The sequence below is a fragment of the Coregonus lavaretus genome (genome assembly GCF_964263955.1).
Source record: "Coregonus lavaretus genome assembly, chromosome: 31".
NCBI lineage: Eukaryota > Metazoa > Chordata > Actinopteri > Salmoniformes > Salmonidae > Coregonus > Coregonus lavaretus.
The window spans coordinates 20,781,461-20,798,722 of NC_140018.1; the positions used below are offsets into that span (position 1 = coordinate 20,781,461).

The window sequence follows — 17,262 nt, forward strand, 5'->3', positions numbered from 1 at the left end:
GGACTGAAGTTCATAATTAAAGTTTTAAGAAAGCTTTTGGATAATTGGGAAATTCTGTTTCAACACATTTAAGTGGCATATGTAGGTCTGTGACACTCCCATCTCTAAATTAACTTTTACGTTTGCTAGAGGGCCTCTCTTCACCAAGCTCTTTGTCACACGGCGCTCTTGCAACAAACCGATCCGCTTCCTCCCTGAATAACGGTTGACATTCTCACTAACAAAGGTACTTCTGGGTCCCGTTGTCAGCCTCAGTCTCTGACCGCTGTTGAACAGCCTTTAAAGAGAAGGCTTAAAGCGCTGTATATATGAGGGTATGTGTATACAGGTGTAGGATCTTCATTTGACCAGTTTCTCACAGCAGGAAAATAATGCTGCAGCAACAGGAAATGCAAATTATTGTGTGGATTATAATTAATGGACATTTTTGTAGGGGTTTACACATTTTCAGTTAGGGCAAATAAAGTCTGAAATGACTAACTTTAGAAGCCTTTTTAAACGTCAAATACATTACAAGTTGGCATTTCCTGCTGTTCAGGAAATTTCTTGCAACAACAGGATGATCAAAATAAGATCCTCATTAAGGGAAGAGTTTGCTTCAAAACAATGCACCAGGATTTGCTTCGTAAGTGTTAGGACCAATACATGTAATGGTGAGTGTGCTACTGATGGGTGGTCTGAGATATTAATTACAATATACCTTCGAACTCGTCTGTGAGAATTTGTCATCTCATAAAAACCTCCTTGGCCTGTCTACGTCTGACTCTGACCTTATGTCTGAGATGCGTCACTGATTTCCGTCATCACAGTGTTGTGTTGTTGGGTTGCAGCTGGAGCACACACACAGACACAGGCCTTCAGTGGCAGACTAAAGTGGCAGGATGAGGATAATGTGTTCCACATGCCGTACGGGACGTGTGCCAAGAGATCCATGTGATGTCTTGTCTAGGATAAACAAGTAAATCAGAGGGAGAAAACACTTCATTGTGCCCATCTGGGCTGACCATAGCAAACAAAATAAATATGTGAATGCAGAGCACAGCTGCAAGGCCAAGATGGCCCAGATAGCCTTGAAGTTAAGTGAATGGAACAGTGCTGGTTTTGTGAAGGCTGTTTACACTGTAACTGATTTGCTTTGGAGAGGAATGTGTTGCTTTATGTATCCATGACAGGGAGGCAGTCCTCTCTTACTGGCCTATGTCTGAGGAAAGTGTGAGTCCCAGAAAAAGAGAAAATACACTTAGCAAGCTACTTGATGATGATAGATCAAATCAAATCAAATGTTATTTGTCACACACATGTTTTGCAGATGTTATTGCGGGTGTAGCAAAATGCTTGTGCTTCTAGCTCCGACAGTGCAGTAATATCTAACAAGTAATATCTAACAATTTCACAACATATACCTAATACACACAAATCTAAGTAAGGAATGGAATTTAAGAATATATACATATATGGACAAGCAATGACAGAGCGGCATGGACTAAGATACAGTAGAATATTATAGAATAGAATACAGTATATACATATGAGATGAGTAGTGCAAGATATGTAAACATTATTAAAGTGGCCAGTGATTTCAAATAGGCAGCAGCAGCCTCTAATGTGCTAGTGATGGCTATTTAACAGTCTGATGGCCTTGAGATAGAAGCTGTTTTTCATTCTCTCGGTCCCAGCATTGATGCACCTGTACTGACCTCGCCTGCTGGATGATAGCGGGGTGAACAGGTAGTGGCTCGGGTGGTTGATGTCCTTGATGATCAGAACCATTACCCAGCAGACCTCTGCTTATTAATGAGCGATATTATCTTGACCTTTATGTTAAACTGATCTGTAATTTATATCTTGCAGTGAGCTCAGATTGGTGGATAAGGTGTCTGGAGTGCAGATAGGATAAATTAATCCAGCTTGAAAGGACGTATTTTATTTTATAAAGCGGTTTATTGCTACAAATTATTCATTGTACTTTCCAATTAGTTCAAGTTAACTGGGTGTAAATAATAGGTTTCTGGAGTCTATTGGCTATAGTTTGTACTTACTTTTCACAGTATTCTCTTATAATAAGGATAGTTGTGTAAACATATCAGGAACCTCCCCTAGGAATTCGACTACTATAGTTTTTCCAGATACTTTATTTTGTGAAAGGAATTAGTTATATGTGGGTCGTTCCACCAATTAGGTGCCTTTTGAGTAGTGTAACTTGGTGAAAAGAAACTGCTTTATTTCACCTCATTTTAACATTCTGTCATAAAAAGCATGTTCCCATCTCAAAATTACTATAGTAAGTGTCTATTAAGTGCCAATTAAATTTGACCGTAACAGGGTTGACGAATCCCCTTGTGACAGGGGAAATGGAAGCTTGTTTTGTGCAACAGGGTTGGGCAAGTGAATACAAGCATCACAACAAAATGTAAATCATTAAAACATTTCTAGCCTGTCTATCTGTGGGTTACAGGGTTGACATGTTATGCTCAACCCGCTCAGTTTTCCACCACAAAACACCAGAAACTGGCCAAAAATAATAGAACCAGCTCACCTGCTTTTACACTATGATTTGACTATTAGATGTTCAATGTTTCTTTTGAAAGAAAAAAAACATGCAGCACCCCTGAAAAATCGGAATAAAAAAATGACATTTTTTTTCCTTCTCAAAAGTAGTGCACTTGGGCCTTTACTAATCCTGTATTAGCGGACCGATATAGCCTTCTGTAGCACAGCTCCAAAAAATGTTTTACAGCGCCACAATATATCTCAGTGTATTGCATAAATCGTGCATGCAGTGAATTGCAATGTTGGTGCGGTAAAATAATCTAGTCCAGTTTAATGAATTACAGTGTAGGCTAATCCAAGTGTAAACTATGACACAATGTAAATGGAGAAGGCAGCGACAGCGACGTGGTCAGCGACAGATCAAAATAGTGGCACAAAGTCTCCGGGTGAACGGAGGAGTTGTCCATGATGCTGTCATTCAAGGTCCTTTATTTACCATGTTTGTAATGAGCACGGTACGGTTGGATTTTGGCTTCAGCTCAGATGCAGCACACAGACACCACCGGCTACAGACCTACCACAGACCTGGTGTAGTGCTATTTCTTTAGATGAGGGAGTGCAAAAAATATGTAAATGATGTCATAATTTCCGCAATCAAAGTTTGTACTGACAGATGTAGCCTATTGAATAGCCTATCATGGCTCTCCAACACTGTTCCTGGAGTGCTACGGTCTTGTAGAGTTTCACTCCAACCCAAGTTGTAACTAACCCGATTCATTTTATAAACCAGCAAATTATTAGAATCAGGCGCGCTAGATTAGGGTTGGAATGAAAACCTACAGGATGGTAGGTCTCCAGGAACAGGGTTGGAGAGCCCAGTTATAAAATATGCATAAAATGCATCCTCCAATTGCAACGTCTGCCTATGCCCACACATATTGTCTCAAGATTCTTTTTTATTTTTAGTACCCTCAAACACCAAATTAGGCAAACCTCATTTCAAAATAGGCCATCATCACTGTCAATCGTGAATGATAATTATTCAAGTTTTAGCGGTGAAACTGCATCTGCATGCCAATCATTTGATTGATCTCAATCAGTTTAATGGGAATAGCCTATGCATTTCGATCTTCTTGAATTACTGTTTCGTGAGTGAATTAGGGCAGATGATGTTAACAAACTATTAAGCGTTCTTGTATTTTGTTTCAATCAAAGCATAATGTACAGTCGTGGTCAAAAGTTTTGAGAATGACACAAATATAAATTTTCACAAAGTCTGCTGCCTCACTTTTTATGATGGCAATTTGCATATACTCCAGAATGTTATGAAGAGTGATCAGATGAATTGCAATTAATTGCAAAGTCCCTCTTTGCCATGAAAATGAACTTTTCCACTGCATTTCAGCCCTGCTACAAAAGGACCAGCTGGCGTCATGTCAGTGATTCTCTCGTTAACACAGGTGAGAGTGTTGACGAGGACAAGGCTAGAGATCACTCTGTCATGCTGATTGAGTTAGAATAACAGACTGGAAGCTTTAAAAGGAGGGTGGTGCTTGAAATCATTGTTCTTCCTCTGTTAACCATGGTTACCTGCAAGGAAACACGTGCCGTCATCATTGCTTTGCACAAAAAGGGCTTCACAGACAAGGATATTGCTGCTAGTAAGATTGCACCTAAATCAACCATTTATCGGATCATCAAGAACTTAAAGGAGAGACGTTCAATTGTTGTGAAGAAGGCCTCAGGATGCCCAAGAAAGTCCAGCAAGCGCCAGGACCGTCTCCTAAAGTTGATTCATACACACAAAAAAAAATGTATGCACGCCTGACTGTAAGTCGCTTTGGATAAAAGCGTCTGCTAAATGGCATATTTATTTATTTATTCAGCTGCGGGATCGGGGCACCACCAGTGCAGAGCTTGCTCAGGAATGGCAGCAGGCAGGTGTGAGAGCATCTACACGCACAGTGAGGCAAAGACTTTTGGAGGATGGCCTGGTGTCAAGAAGGGCAGCGAGGAAGCCACTTCTCTCCAGGAAAAACATCAGGGACAGACTGATATTCTGCAAAAGGTACAGGGATTGGACTGCTGAGGACTGGGGTAAAGTCATTTTCTCTGATGAATCCCCTTTCCGATTGTTTGGGGCATCCGGAAAAAAGCTTGTCCGGAGAAGACAAGGTGAGCGCTACCAGTCCTGTGTCATGCCAACAGTAAAGCATCCTGAGACCATTCATGTGTGGGGTTGCTTCTCAGCCAAGGGAGTGGGCTCACTCACAATTTTGCCCAAGAACACACCCATGAATAAAGAATGGTACCAACACATCCTCCAAGAGCAACTTCTCCCAACCATCCAAGAACAGTTTGGTGACGACCAATGCCTTTTCCAGCATGATGGAGCACCTTGCCATAAGGCAAAAGTGATAACTAAGTGGCTCTGGAAACAATAATCCCATTGAGAACTTGTGGTCAATCCTCAAGAGGCGGGTGGACAAACAAAACCCCGCAAATTCTGACAAACTCCAAGCATTGATTATTTAAGAATGGGCTGCCATCAGTCAGGATGTGGCCCAGAAGTTAATTGACAGCATGCCAGGGCGGATTGCAGAGGTCTTGAAAAAGAAGGGTCGACTGCAAATATTGACACTTTGCATAAACTTAATGTAATTGTCAATAAAAGCCTTTGACACTTATGGAATGCTTGTAATTATACCTCAGTATACCATAGTAACATCTGACAAAAATATCTAAAAACACTGAAGCAGCAAACTTTGTGAAGACCAATACTTGTGTCATTCTCAAAACTTTTGACCATGACTGTATATCCTGCATAGTGGCTCTGAGTTTTGGCACGTGATAATTATTTTGGGACTATTCAGCTTCAGCTAACCATCCTAAAATGTCATTAGAAATGAGGTGTTTTTGGTGAAACAGTAATGTTATAGGCCTGCTATTCTATTCTATTCCGTTCTGTTATATAAAATACTAATAAATCACTATTCGGCGTAGGCAATAGATCTTTATGAGTGTTATTTTAAACGATTGGAGCACCCTTCGTGGTTCTAAAAGGACAGGGCTAAATAAACTTTGATTTGATTAGCTGGAACACATGGTTACAATATGCCTATTACAGAATAAAACAAAACAGAGGGCTGACCTATGAATTGATATAATTTATTTTCATATATTTAATCATCAAATCAATGGATGAACATAAGTAGTGAACATAAATCATTACTATGTAGAATTGCAGGAAATTCGTTTTAAAATAGCCATAAAATCAAGCTTTCGGTGTGGTGTATTCATGCATCTCAATAAACTATAACCTAAATGCATTGTTACCTCCAACTTGGCCCAATTCACATTTCCAATTTCCCAACTTGACATACAGTGCCTTGCAAAAGTATTCATCCCACTTGGCGTTTTTCCTATTTTGTTGCGTTACAACCTGTAATTTAAATGGATTTTTATTTGGATTCCATGTAATGGACATACACAACATAGTCCAAATTGGTGAAGTGAAATGAAAAAAATAACTTGTTTCAAAAAATTCTAAAAAGTAAATAACTGAAAAGTGGTGCGTGCATATGGATGAACCCCCTTTGCTATGAAGCCCCTAAATAAGATCTGGTGCAACCAATTACCTTCAGAAGATACATGATTAGTTAAATAAAGTCCACCTGTGTACAATCTAAGTGTCACATGATCTCAGTATATATACATCTGTTCTGAAAGGCCTCACAGTCTGCAACACCACTAAGCAAGGGGCACCACCAAATAAGCGGCACCATGAAGACCAAGGAGCTCTCCGAACAGTTCAGGGACAAAGTTGTGGAGAAGTACAGATCAGGTTTGGATTATAGAAAAATATCAGAAACTTTGAACATCCCACGGAGCACCATTAAATACATTATTAAAAAATGGAAAGAATATGGCACCACAACAAACCTGCCAAGAGAGGGCCGCCCACCAAAACTCACAGACCAGGCAAGGAGGGCATTAATCAGAGAGGCAACAAAGAGACCAATGATAACCCTGAAGGAGCTGCAAAGCTCCACAACGGAGATTGGAGTATCTGTCCATAGGCCAGGTTATCCTGGCGCCGACGAAGATGGCGGCCTCGCGACTAGCTCTTAAGAAACTTTGCAGTATTTTCTTTTTTTATGTATTATTTTTTACATTATTAGCTCAGAAAGTGTTTAGCATCATTACATACAGCAGGGAAAAACTATTGGATATCAGAGCGGCGGTAACTCACCAGCATTATGACCAGGAATACGACTTTCCCAAAGCAGATCCTTTGTTTGCTCTCCCCAGGGCAACTGAACTGATTCCAGCGGCTGACCCAAAACATCGCCGGCGGAGGAGAGGCACTCGGAGCGGCCTGCTGGTTCGACTTAGGAGGCGCGCACACCACCCACCGCTTCCAAGTATTCTACTCGCTAATGTTCAGTCTTTGGTTAACAAGGTCGACGAACTACGGGCAAGGATTTCTTTCCAGAGAGACATCAAGGCCTGTAACATATTCTGTTTCGCGGAAACATGGATCTCTTGGGATATTCTGTTGAAATCGGTCCAGCCAGATGGGTTCTCAGTTCATCACGCAGACAGGAATAAATATCTCTCCGGGAAGCAGAAGGGCGGAGGTGTGTGTTTCATGATTAACGACTCATGGTGTAATTGTAGTAACATACAGGAACTCGAGTCCTTCTGTTCACCCGACCTAGAATATCTCACAATCAAATGCCGACCGTATTATCTCCCAAGAGAATTTTCTTCGGTTATAGTCACGGCCGTGTATATCCACCCTCAAGCCGATACTACGACGGCCCTCAAATAACTTCACTGGACCTTATGCAAACATGAAACCACATATCCTGAGGCTACATTTATTGTAGCCGGGGATTTTAACAAAGCACATTTGAAGACTAGGCTGCCGAAGTTCTATCAACATATCGACTGTTGTACTCGCGCTGCTAAAATCCTCGACCATTGCTATTCGAACTTCCGGGATGGTTATAAGGCCCTCCCCCGCCCTCCTTTCGGCAAATCTGACCACGACTCCAGTTTGCTTCTCCCTTCCTATATTCAGAAACTCAAACAGGAAGTACCCGTGCTAAGGACTATTCAACGCTGGTCTGACCAATCGGAATCCACGCTTCAGGATTGTTTTGATCACGCGGACTGGGATATGTTCCGGGTAGCTTCCGAAAATAATTTAGACGTATACACTGAAACGGTGACTGAGTTTATCAGGAAGTGTATAGGTGATGTTGTGCCCACTGTGACTATTAAAACCTACCCTAACCAGAAACTGTGGATAGACAGCAGCATTCGCGCAAATCTGAAAGCGCGAACCATCGCATTCAACCATGGCAAGGTGACTGGGAATATGGCAGAATACAAACAGTGTAGCTACTCACTCCGCAAGGCAATTAAACTGGCAAAACATCAGTATAGAAGTGGAGTCGTAATTCAACGGCTCAGACACAAGACGTATGTGGCATGGTCTACAGAAAATCACGGACTACAAAAAGAAAACCAGCCACGTCGCCGACGTCTCGCTTCCAGACAAGCTAAACACCTTCTTCACCCGCTAAGAGGATAACCCAGTGCCACTGATGAGGCCCACTACCAAGGACTGTGGCCTCTCTTTCTCCATGGCCGACGTGATTAAGACATTTAAGCATGTTAACCCCCGCAAGGCTGCCGGCCCAGACGGCATCCCTAGCCGCGTCCTCAGAGCATGCGCAGACCAGCTGGCTGGTGTGTTCATGGACATATTCAATCTCTCCCTTTCCCAGTCTGCTGTTCCCACATGCTTCAAGATGGCCACCATTGTTCCTGTACCCAAGAAAGCAAAGGTAACTGAACTAAATGACTATCGCCCTGTAGCACTCACCTCTGTCATCATGAAGTGCTTTGAGAGACTAGTCAAGGATCATATCACCTCTACCTTACCTGTCACCCTAGACCCACTTCAATTTGCTTACCGACCCAATAGATCCACAGACGATGCAATCGCCATCACACTGCACACTGCCCTATCCCATCTGGACAAGAGGAATACCTATGTAAGAATGCTGTTCATTGACTATAGCTCAGCATTCAACACCATAGTACCCTCCAAGCTCATCATTAAGCTCGAGGCCCTGGGTCTGAACCCCGCCCTGTGCAACTGGGTCCTGGACTTCCTGACGGGCCACCACCAGGTGGTGAAGGTAGGAAACAACATCTCCACTTCGCTGATCCTCAACACTGGGGCCCCACAAGGGTGCGTGCTCAGCCCCCTCCTGTACTCCCTGTTCACCCATGACTGCGTGGCCAAGCACGCCTCTAACTCAATCATCAAGTTTGCAGACGACACAACAGTAGTAGGCTTGATTACCAACAATGACGAGACCACCTACAGGGAGGAGGTGAGGGCTCTGGGAGTGTGGTGCCAGGAAAATAACCTCTCACTCAACATCAACAAAACAAAGGAGATGATCGTGGACTTCAGGAAACAGCAGAGGATGCACCCCCCCCCCCCCCCCCCCCCCATCCACATCGACGGGACCGCAGTGGAGAAGGTGGAAAGTTTCAAGTTCCTTGGCGTACACATCACCGACAAACTGAAATGGTCCACCTACGCAGACAGTGTGGTGAAGAAGGCGCAACAGAGCCTCTTCAACCTCAGGAGGCTGAAGAAATTCGGCTTAGCACCTAAAACCCTCACAAACTTTTACAGATGCACAATTGAGAGCATCCTGTCGGGCTGTATCGCCACCTGGTACGGCAACTGCACCGCCACAACCGCAGGGCTCTCCAGAGGGTGGTGCGGTCTGCCGAATGCATTACCGGGGTAAACTACCCGCCGTCCAAGACACATACAGCACCCAATGTCACAGGAAGGCCAAAAAGATCATCAAGGACATCAACCACCTGAGCCACTGCCTGTTCACCCTGCTATCATCCAGAAGGCGAGGTCAGTACAGGTGCATCAAAGCTGGGACCGAGAAAATGAAAAACAGCTTCTATCTCAAGGCCATCAGACTGTTAAATAGCCATCACTAGCACATTAGAGGCTGCTGCTGCCTACTGAAATCACTGGCCTCTTTAAGAAATGGAACACTAGTCACTTTAATAAAGTTTACATATCTTGCGCTACTCATCTCATATGTATATACTGCATTCTATTCTATAATATTCTACTGTATCTTAGTTCATGCCGCTCTGTCATTGCTTGTCCATATATGTATAAATTCTTAAATCCAATTCCTTACTATTTTTTGTGTGTATATATGTTGTGAAATTGTTAGATATTACTTGTTAGATATTACTGCACTGTCGGAGCTAGAAGCACAAGCATTTCGCTACACCTGCAATAACATCTGCTAAACACGTGTATGTGACAAATACAATTTGATTTGATTTGATTTGAAGCCATACACTCCACAGAGCTGGGCTTTACGGAAGAGTGGTCAGAAAAAAGCCATTGCTTAAAGAAAACAATAAGCAAACACGTTTGGTGTTCGCCAAAAGGCATGTGGGAGACTCCCCAAACATATGGAAGAAGGTACTCTGGTCAGATGAGACTAAAATTGAGCTTTTTGGCCATCAAGGAAAACGCTATGTCTGGCACAAACCCAACACCTCTCATCACCCCGAGAAAACCATTGGCAGGGAGGTTTTTCATCGGCAGGGACTGGGAAACTGGTCAGAATTGAAAGAATGATGGATTACACTAAATACAGGGAAATTCTTGAAGGAAACCTGTTTCAGTCTTCCAGAGATTTGAGACTGGGACGGAGGTTCACCTTCCAGCAGGACAATGACCATAAGCATACTGCTAAAGCAACACTCGAGTGGTTTAATGGGAAACATTTAAATGTCTTGGAATGGCCGAGTCAAAGCCCAGACCTCAATCCAATTGAGAATCTGTGGTATGACTTAAAGATTGCTGTACACCAGCGGAACCCATCCAACTTGAAGGAGCTGGAGCAGTTTTGCCTTGAAGAATTGGCAAAAGTGGCTAGATGTGTCAAGCTTATAGAGACATACCCCAAGAGACTTGCAGCTGTAATTTCTGCAAAAGGTGGCTCTACAAAGTATTGACTTTGGGGGTTGAATAGTTATGCACGCTCAAGTTTTCTGTTTTTTTTGGTCTTATTTCTTGTTTGTTTCACAAGAAAAAATATTTTGCATATTCAAAGTGGTAGGCATGTTGTGTAAATCAAATGATACAAACCCCCCCCCAAAATAAATTTTAATTCCAGGTTGTAAGGCAACAAAATAGGAAAAATGCCAAGGGAGGTGAATACTTTCGCAAGCCACTGTAGCCTACCCTAACGGGCCCTGCGTCTCAACCAATAGTCAATATAGGCTAAAGATCCCAAGCAGGGCTACAGCAATTTCCGGAGAGGGTCAAGCTCAGTGGCCACTCTTGTTTGGGTGTCCTCGGCAGAATGTTGTCGCTGTAACCAAGTGGTCACATATCGTTCTGGGTTCCACTGCGCAAGAGCAGATCGGAGGAGTTTTATGAACATCAAGGCAGACAGGTGTTTTTTATTTTTTTACGTTCTGAAGTTGTCAAGCCTCCAATGGGCCTCTGCATTGCACACATGTAGCCTACAGTTATTCATCATTCGCCAGAAGACAGGGAAGAAACCACTATTTACCTACCTCTAGGCTGCTGTAGCCTACATATTTATTTGATTTGTCATTGTATCGTTTTTTCATGAAATGTTTGTGGTAATTAAATATAATTTATTTACAATTGATCAGAATTTATTGCTCCCCCAGCACTACACACCTGATTACTTGTGAAGCGAAGGCAGCTGCACTGCACTATTTCATCAATAAAAAAATATATTGAGGTTTCCCAATCCCAACAACAAAAAATAAAGCAAGTTTATCATTAAAAAGGTCCATTATATATTGGCTTACTATATATTTGTTACTAAAAGGTCATTATAGCGCTATTGTTTATAGCATCAAGCATTCAGACGGCTTTTTATAGCCTGGATGCAAATCTAATGCTTTAGCCAAGTCCTTTGTCATGGGTTATTGAGCTTATTAGGAAGGGGTTCTCTGGGCTGCGGGCACAGTGACACCCATCTGGTGTACTGAAACCATGTCACGGTGGTGTCTCCTTTTCCTGTGTCGGCCAGAGGAGGGAAGAGCCCTGCACAGCACAGTGTAGCCTTGTTAGAACTGCAGTGCAGATGATGCAGGCTTGTGGTTGCCTGTTGCAACAGGCCCAATAACAAGTGCCCAGGGGAGCTGCTGTCAACAATGTGGTGCAGGCAGGTGTTTCTCTAGCGTTGTAAAAATGTTGTACGGTGGTGCAATAACATTAGTCATTAGTTGGACTGACTATTGTAGTCCAACTAAGCTCCCTGTGGTCCGAATTATCTATCTACTATTACACACATGACAGAATATATACATATTTGAATGATATCTTTGTCTTGGACTGTGGCCAGTTGTTTTTTTCTAACTTGACATCCGGCTTTATATTTTTCCATGAATTGAAGTTCATTTAAAGTAGGATAGTCCTGCATGGCCAGACTCAGAAGGAAGACTGAAGATCCAGGGGTTCCCCATTGGAAACCCCATGTAGCGTTATCTGTTGTTTTTGCAGTTTGTTGTTGTTCTTGTTGTTGATGCATGGGCTCTTCCTGGTGACAGCAGTTTAAATGGCTGGGTTGCTAATAAGGCTGCAGTTAGTCATGGCAGCTTCCTGTCTCCAACAGGAAGGATGAAGGGGGCTTATCACAACCACAAGTCTGGACATGCTGTTGTGGTGCCTAGGCTAGCAGGATGTGATGTGTTATGGTGCCTGGGTTATTAGCAGAATGGTGACACTCACTCTAGCTTCACATTACCTACTGTCCTTCAGCTGTGAACCAACACAGCTGGGTAACACTTCAGACGAGTTCTAATGTGAGAAATTGACACGTTTTTTGTGTTATTGTTGTTGTGCTATTATGCATGACAGATGGCTACTCAGGACTATTTGTTTAAATGAATTAGAATTATTTTATATTGCCATTTGCATGATTCCTTTTCTCATTGTTGGGTCAATGCAGGAGCATTAGTCAGTCTCTTTTTAGATACCAAATATTTTTGGGGACAGATAGGCATTCCCTTGAGCTCAGTGAGAGGGACGTCAGCAGTGATGTTAACAAAATATGCACGTACACATTTCTCACACACACACACACTATTTGGTCATGGTTCACCCTAAAAGCGAACTTTCTAATTCCAAGTTAATTTAGGTGAAGGATCTTGAGGGTTCAGAGCAATGGAAAAAGTAACACCCCTGTGGTAGCCTGTTGCCTGGGAGACCATGTGACGTCAAGCGAGGCCTGCTTCAAACAGCTGGGTTCTGTGTGAGAGAGCGAGAGAGAGAGAGAGAGAGAGAGAGCAGTACTGCAGGAGGGAGGGTAGGAGGGACCCGCTTTCTTATGCATGAGACAGGAAGTGCAAACATTTTTACATTCCCCCCTCTTTTAGCTTGTATGAGGCTGACCCTACTACTCCATGGCAGAGCAGAGAGCTTAGCCTGGCTGGTTGGGGAGCCACTAAAAGGAAAGTACCAGTGCACTCCTAATCAGTTTTTTTGTTTACTATCTCTCTCTGTCGACGTAGATAGGCAATTGCATTTCTCAAGTGGCGTGTTGGCAGTTGTACTCTACTTTTAGTAGTGGAGATTCCTTACTAGTTCTGTATTTATGCCAGTTGTGTTATGAATGGTTTGTGAGTAATTGCCACTCAAATCAAATCAAATCAAATGTTATTTGTAACATGCGCCGAATACACCTTACAGTGAAATGCTTACTTACAAGCCCTTAACAAACAAAGCAGTTTTAAGAAAAATAAGTGTTAAGTAAACAATAGATAAGTAAAAAATAAAAGCAGTAAAATAACAGTAAAAATAACAGTAGTGAGGCTATATACAGGGGGTACCGGTACAGAGTCAATGTGCGGGGGCACCGGTTAGTCGAGGTAATTGAGGTAATATGTACACGACCGTTCAAAAGTTTGGGGTCACTTAGAAATATCCTTGTTTTCGAAAAGAAAAGCAATTTTTTTGTCCATTAAAATAACATCAAATTGATCAGAAATACAGTGTAGACATTGTTAATGTTGTAAATGTCTATTGTAGCTGGAAACGGCTGATTTTTTATGGAATATCTACATAGGCGTACAGAAGCCCATTATCAGCAACCATCAGTCCTGTGTTCCAATGGCACGTTGTGTTTGCTAATCCAAGTTTATCATTTTAAAAGGCTAATTGATCATTAGAAAACCCTTTTGCAATATTTTTAGTCATTTAGCAGACGCTCTTATCCAGAGCGACTGGCCAATAAAAAGAAAAGATTCAGATGGGCAGTCTGAGATATGTTTTTTTCTTTGCAACTCTGCAAATGAAGCTGCCAGTTGAGGACCTGTGATGTGCCTGTTTCTCAAACTAGACACTCTAATGTATTTGTCCTCTTGCTCAGTTGTGCACCGGGGCCTCACACTCCTCTTTCTATTCTGGTTAGAGCCAGTTTGCGCTGTTCTGTGAATGGAGTACTACACAGCGTTGTACGAGATGTTCAGTTTCTTGGCAATTTCTCGCATGGAATAGCCTTCATTTCTCAGAACAAGAATAGACTGACGAGTTTCAGAAGAAAGTTCTTTTTTTCTGGCCATTTTGAGCCTGTAATTGAACCCACAATTGCTGATGCTCCAGATACTCAACTAGTCTCAAGAAGGCCAGTTTTATTGCTTACTTAATCAGCACAACAGTTTTCAGCTGTGCTAACATAATTGCAAAATAGTTTTCTAATGATCAATTAGCCTTTTAAAATGCTAAACTTGGATTAGCAAACACAACGTGCCATTGGAACACAGGACTGATGGTTGCTGATAATGGGCCTCTGTACGCCTATGTAGATATTCCATAAAAAATCTGCCGTTTCCAGCTACAATAGCCATTTACAACATTAACAATGTCTACACTGTATTTCTGATCAATTTGATGTTATTTTAATGGACAAAAAAATTGCTTTTCTTTTCGAAAACAAGGACATTTCTAAGTGACCCCAAACTTTTGAACGGTAGTGTACATACAGGTATAGTTAAAGTGACTATGCATAGATAATAAACAGAGAATAGCAGCAGCGCAATAGAGGGGGTGGGGACAATGCAAATAGTCCGGCTAGCCATTTCATTAGCTGTTCAGGAGTCAGAGAGAACAGTCTATGACTAGGGTGGCTGGAGTGTTTGACAATATTTAGGGCCTTCCTCTGACACCGCCTGGTATAGAGGTCCTGGATGGCAGGAAGCTTGGCCCCAGTGATATACTGGGCCTTACGCACTACCTTGCAGTCGGAGGCCGAGCAGTTGCCATACCAGGCAGTGATGCAACCAGTCAGGATGCTCTCGATGGTGCAGCTGTATAACCTTTTGAGGATCTGAGGACCCATTATTATATTTTCAGTCTCCTGAGGGGGAATAGGCTTTGTCGTGCCCTCTTCACGACTGTCTTGATGTGTTTGGACCATGATAGTTTGTTGGTGATGTGGACACCAAGGAACTTTAAGCTCTCAACCTGCCCTGTCGATGAGAATGGGGGCGTGCTCGGTCCTTATTTTCCTGTAGTCCACAATCATCTCCTTTGCCTTGATCACGTTGAGGGAGAGGTTGTTATCCTGGCACCACACGGCCAGGTCTCTGACCTCCTCCCTACAGGCTGTATCATCGTTGTCGGTGATCAGGCCTACCACTGTTGTGCATCGGCAAACTTAATGATGGTGTTGGAGTCGTGCCTGGCCATGCAGTCATGGGTGAACAGGGGGTACAGGAGGGGACTGAGCACGCACCCCTGAGGGGCCCCTGTGTTGAGGATCAGCGTGGCAGATGTTTTGTTACCTACCCTTACCACCTGGAGAGTGCAATAGAGAGTGCATCATCTGTGGATCTGTTGTGGCGGTATTCAAAATTGGAGTGGGTCTAGGGTTTCTGGGATAATGGTGTTGATGTGAGCCATGACCATCCTTTCAAAGCACTTCATGGCTACAGACATGAGTGCTACGGGTCTGTAGTCATTTAGGAAGGTTACCTTAGTGGTCTTGGGCACAGGGACTATGGTGGTCTGCTTGAAACATGTTGGTATTACAGATTCAGTCAGGGACATGTTGAAAATGTCAGTGAAGACACTTGCCAGTTGGTCAGCGCATGCTCGGATTACACATCCTGGTAATCCGTCTGGCCCTGCGGCCTTGTGAATGTTGACCTGTTTAAAGGTCTTACTCACATTGGCAACGGAGAGCGTGATCACACAGTCGTCCGGAACAGCTGATGCTCTCATGCATGCTTCAGTGTTGCTTGCCTCGAAGCGAGCATAGAAGTGATTTAGCTCATCTGGTAGGCTTGTGTCACTGGGCAGCTCGCGGCTGTGCTTCCCTTTGTAGTCTGTAATAGTTTGCATGCCCTGCCACATCCGACGAGCGTCGGAGACGGTATAGTATGATTCAATCTTAGTCCTGTATTGACGCTTTGCCTGTTTGATGGTTCGTCGGAGGGCATAGCGGGATTTCTTATAAGCATCCGGGTTAGAGTCCCGCTCCTTAAAAGCGGCAGCTCTACCCTTTAGCTCTGTGCGGATGTTGCCTGTAATCCATGGCTTCTGGTTGGGGTATGTATGTACGGTCACTGTGGGGACTACATCATCGATGCACTTATTGATGAAGCCAGTGACTGATATGGTGTACTCCTCAATGCCATTGGAAGAATCCCAGAACATATTCCAGTCTGTGCAAGCAAAACAGTCCTGTAGCTTAGCATCTGCTTCATCTGACCACTTCTTTATTGACCGAGTCACTGGTGCTTCCTGCTTTAGTTTTTGCTTGTAAGCAGGAATCAAGAGTATAGAATTATGGTCAGATTTGCCAAATGGAGGGCGTGGGAGAGCTTTGTACGTGTCTCTGTGTGTGGAGTAAAGGTGGTCTAGAGTTTTTTTTCCTCTGATTGCAGTTTTAATATGCTGGTAGAAATTAGGTAAAACGGATTTAAGTTTAAGTCCCCGGCCACTAGGAGCGCCGCCTCTGGATGAGCGTTTTCCTGTTTGCTTATGGCCTTATACAGCTCATTGAGTGCGGTCTTAGTGCCAGCATCGGTTTGTGGTGGTAAATAGACAGCTACAAAAAATATAGATGAAAACTGTCTTGGTAAATAGTGTGGTCTACAGCTTATCATGAGAGACTCTACCTCAGGCGAGCAAAACCTCGAGACTTCCTTAATATTAGATTTCGTGCACTAGCTGTTGTTTACAAATATACACAGACCGCCACCCCTTGTCTTACCGGAGGACTTTGTTCTATCTTGCCGATGCAGCGTAAACCCCGCCAGCTGTATGTTATCCATGTCGTCGTTCAGCCACGACTCGGTGAAACATAAGATATTATCGTTTTTAATGTCCCGTTGGTAGGATATTTGTGATAGTAGGTCGTCCAATTTGTTATCCAGTGATTGTACTTTGGCTAATAGGACCGATGGAAGAGGCAGATTACCCACTCGCCGTTGGATCCTTACAAGGCACCACGACCTACGTCCCCGATATCTCTGTCTCTTTATCTTGTGAACGACGGGGAAGTAAATCCTTTCTTGTCCGACTCGTTGAAGAAAAAATATTTGTCCAGTACAAGGTGAGTAATCGCTGTCCTGATATTCAGAAGCTCTTTTCGGTTGTAAGAGACGGTGGCAGAAACATTATGTACAAAATAAGTTACAAATAATGCGAAA

At 43.1% G+C, this 17,262-nt stretch overlaps 1 protein-coding gene across 3 annotated transcripts in view; it reads left to right on the forward strand.

Annotated features, from left to right (window-relative positions):
• itpkb (inositol-trisphosphate 3-kinase B) overlaps window positions 1-17,262 on the forward strand; it is a 65,143-nt gene that overhangs the window by 4,353 nt on the left and 43,528 nt on the right. The window contains exon 3 of one of the 3 annotated variants that reach the window (XM_084149422.1): window positions 4,377-5,280. The exons of the other annotated variants lie outside the window; for them this stretch is intronic. Within the exon in view, the coding sequence (XP_084005548.1) occupies window positions 4,377-4,934 (558 nt within the window). The 3' untranslated portion in view covers window positions 4,935-5,280. Of the gene's footprint in view, window positions 1-4,376; window positions 5,281-17,262 lie in introns of those variants that run through there. 3 annotated transcript variants of the gene reach the window in all.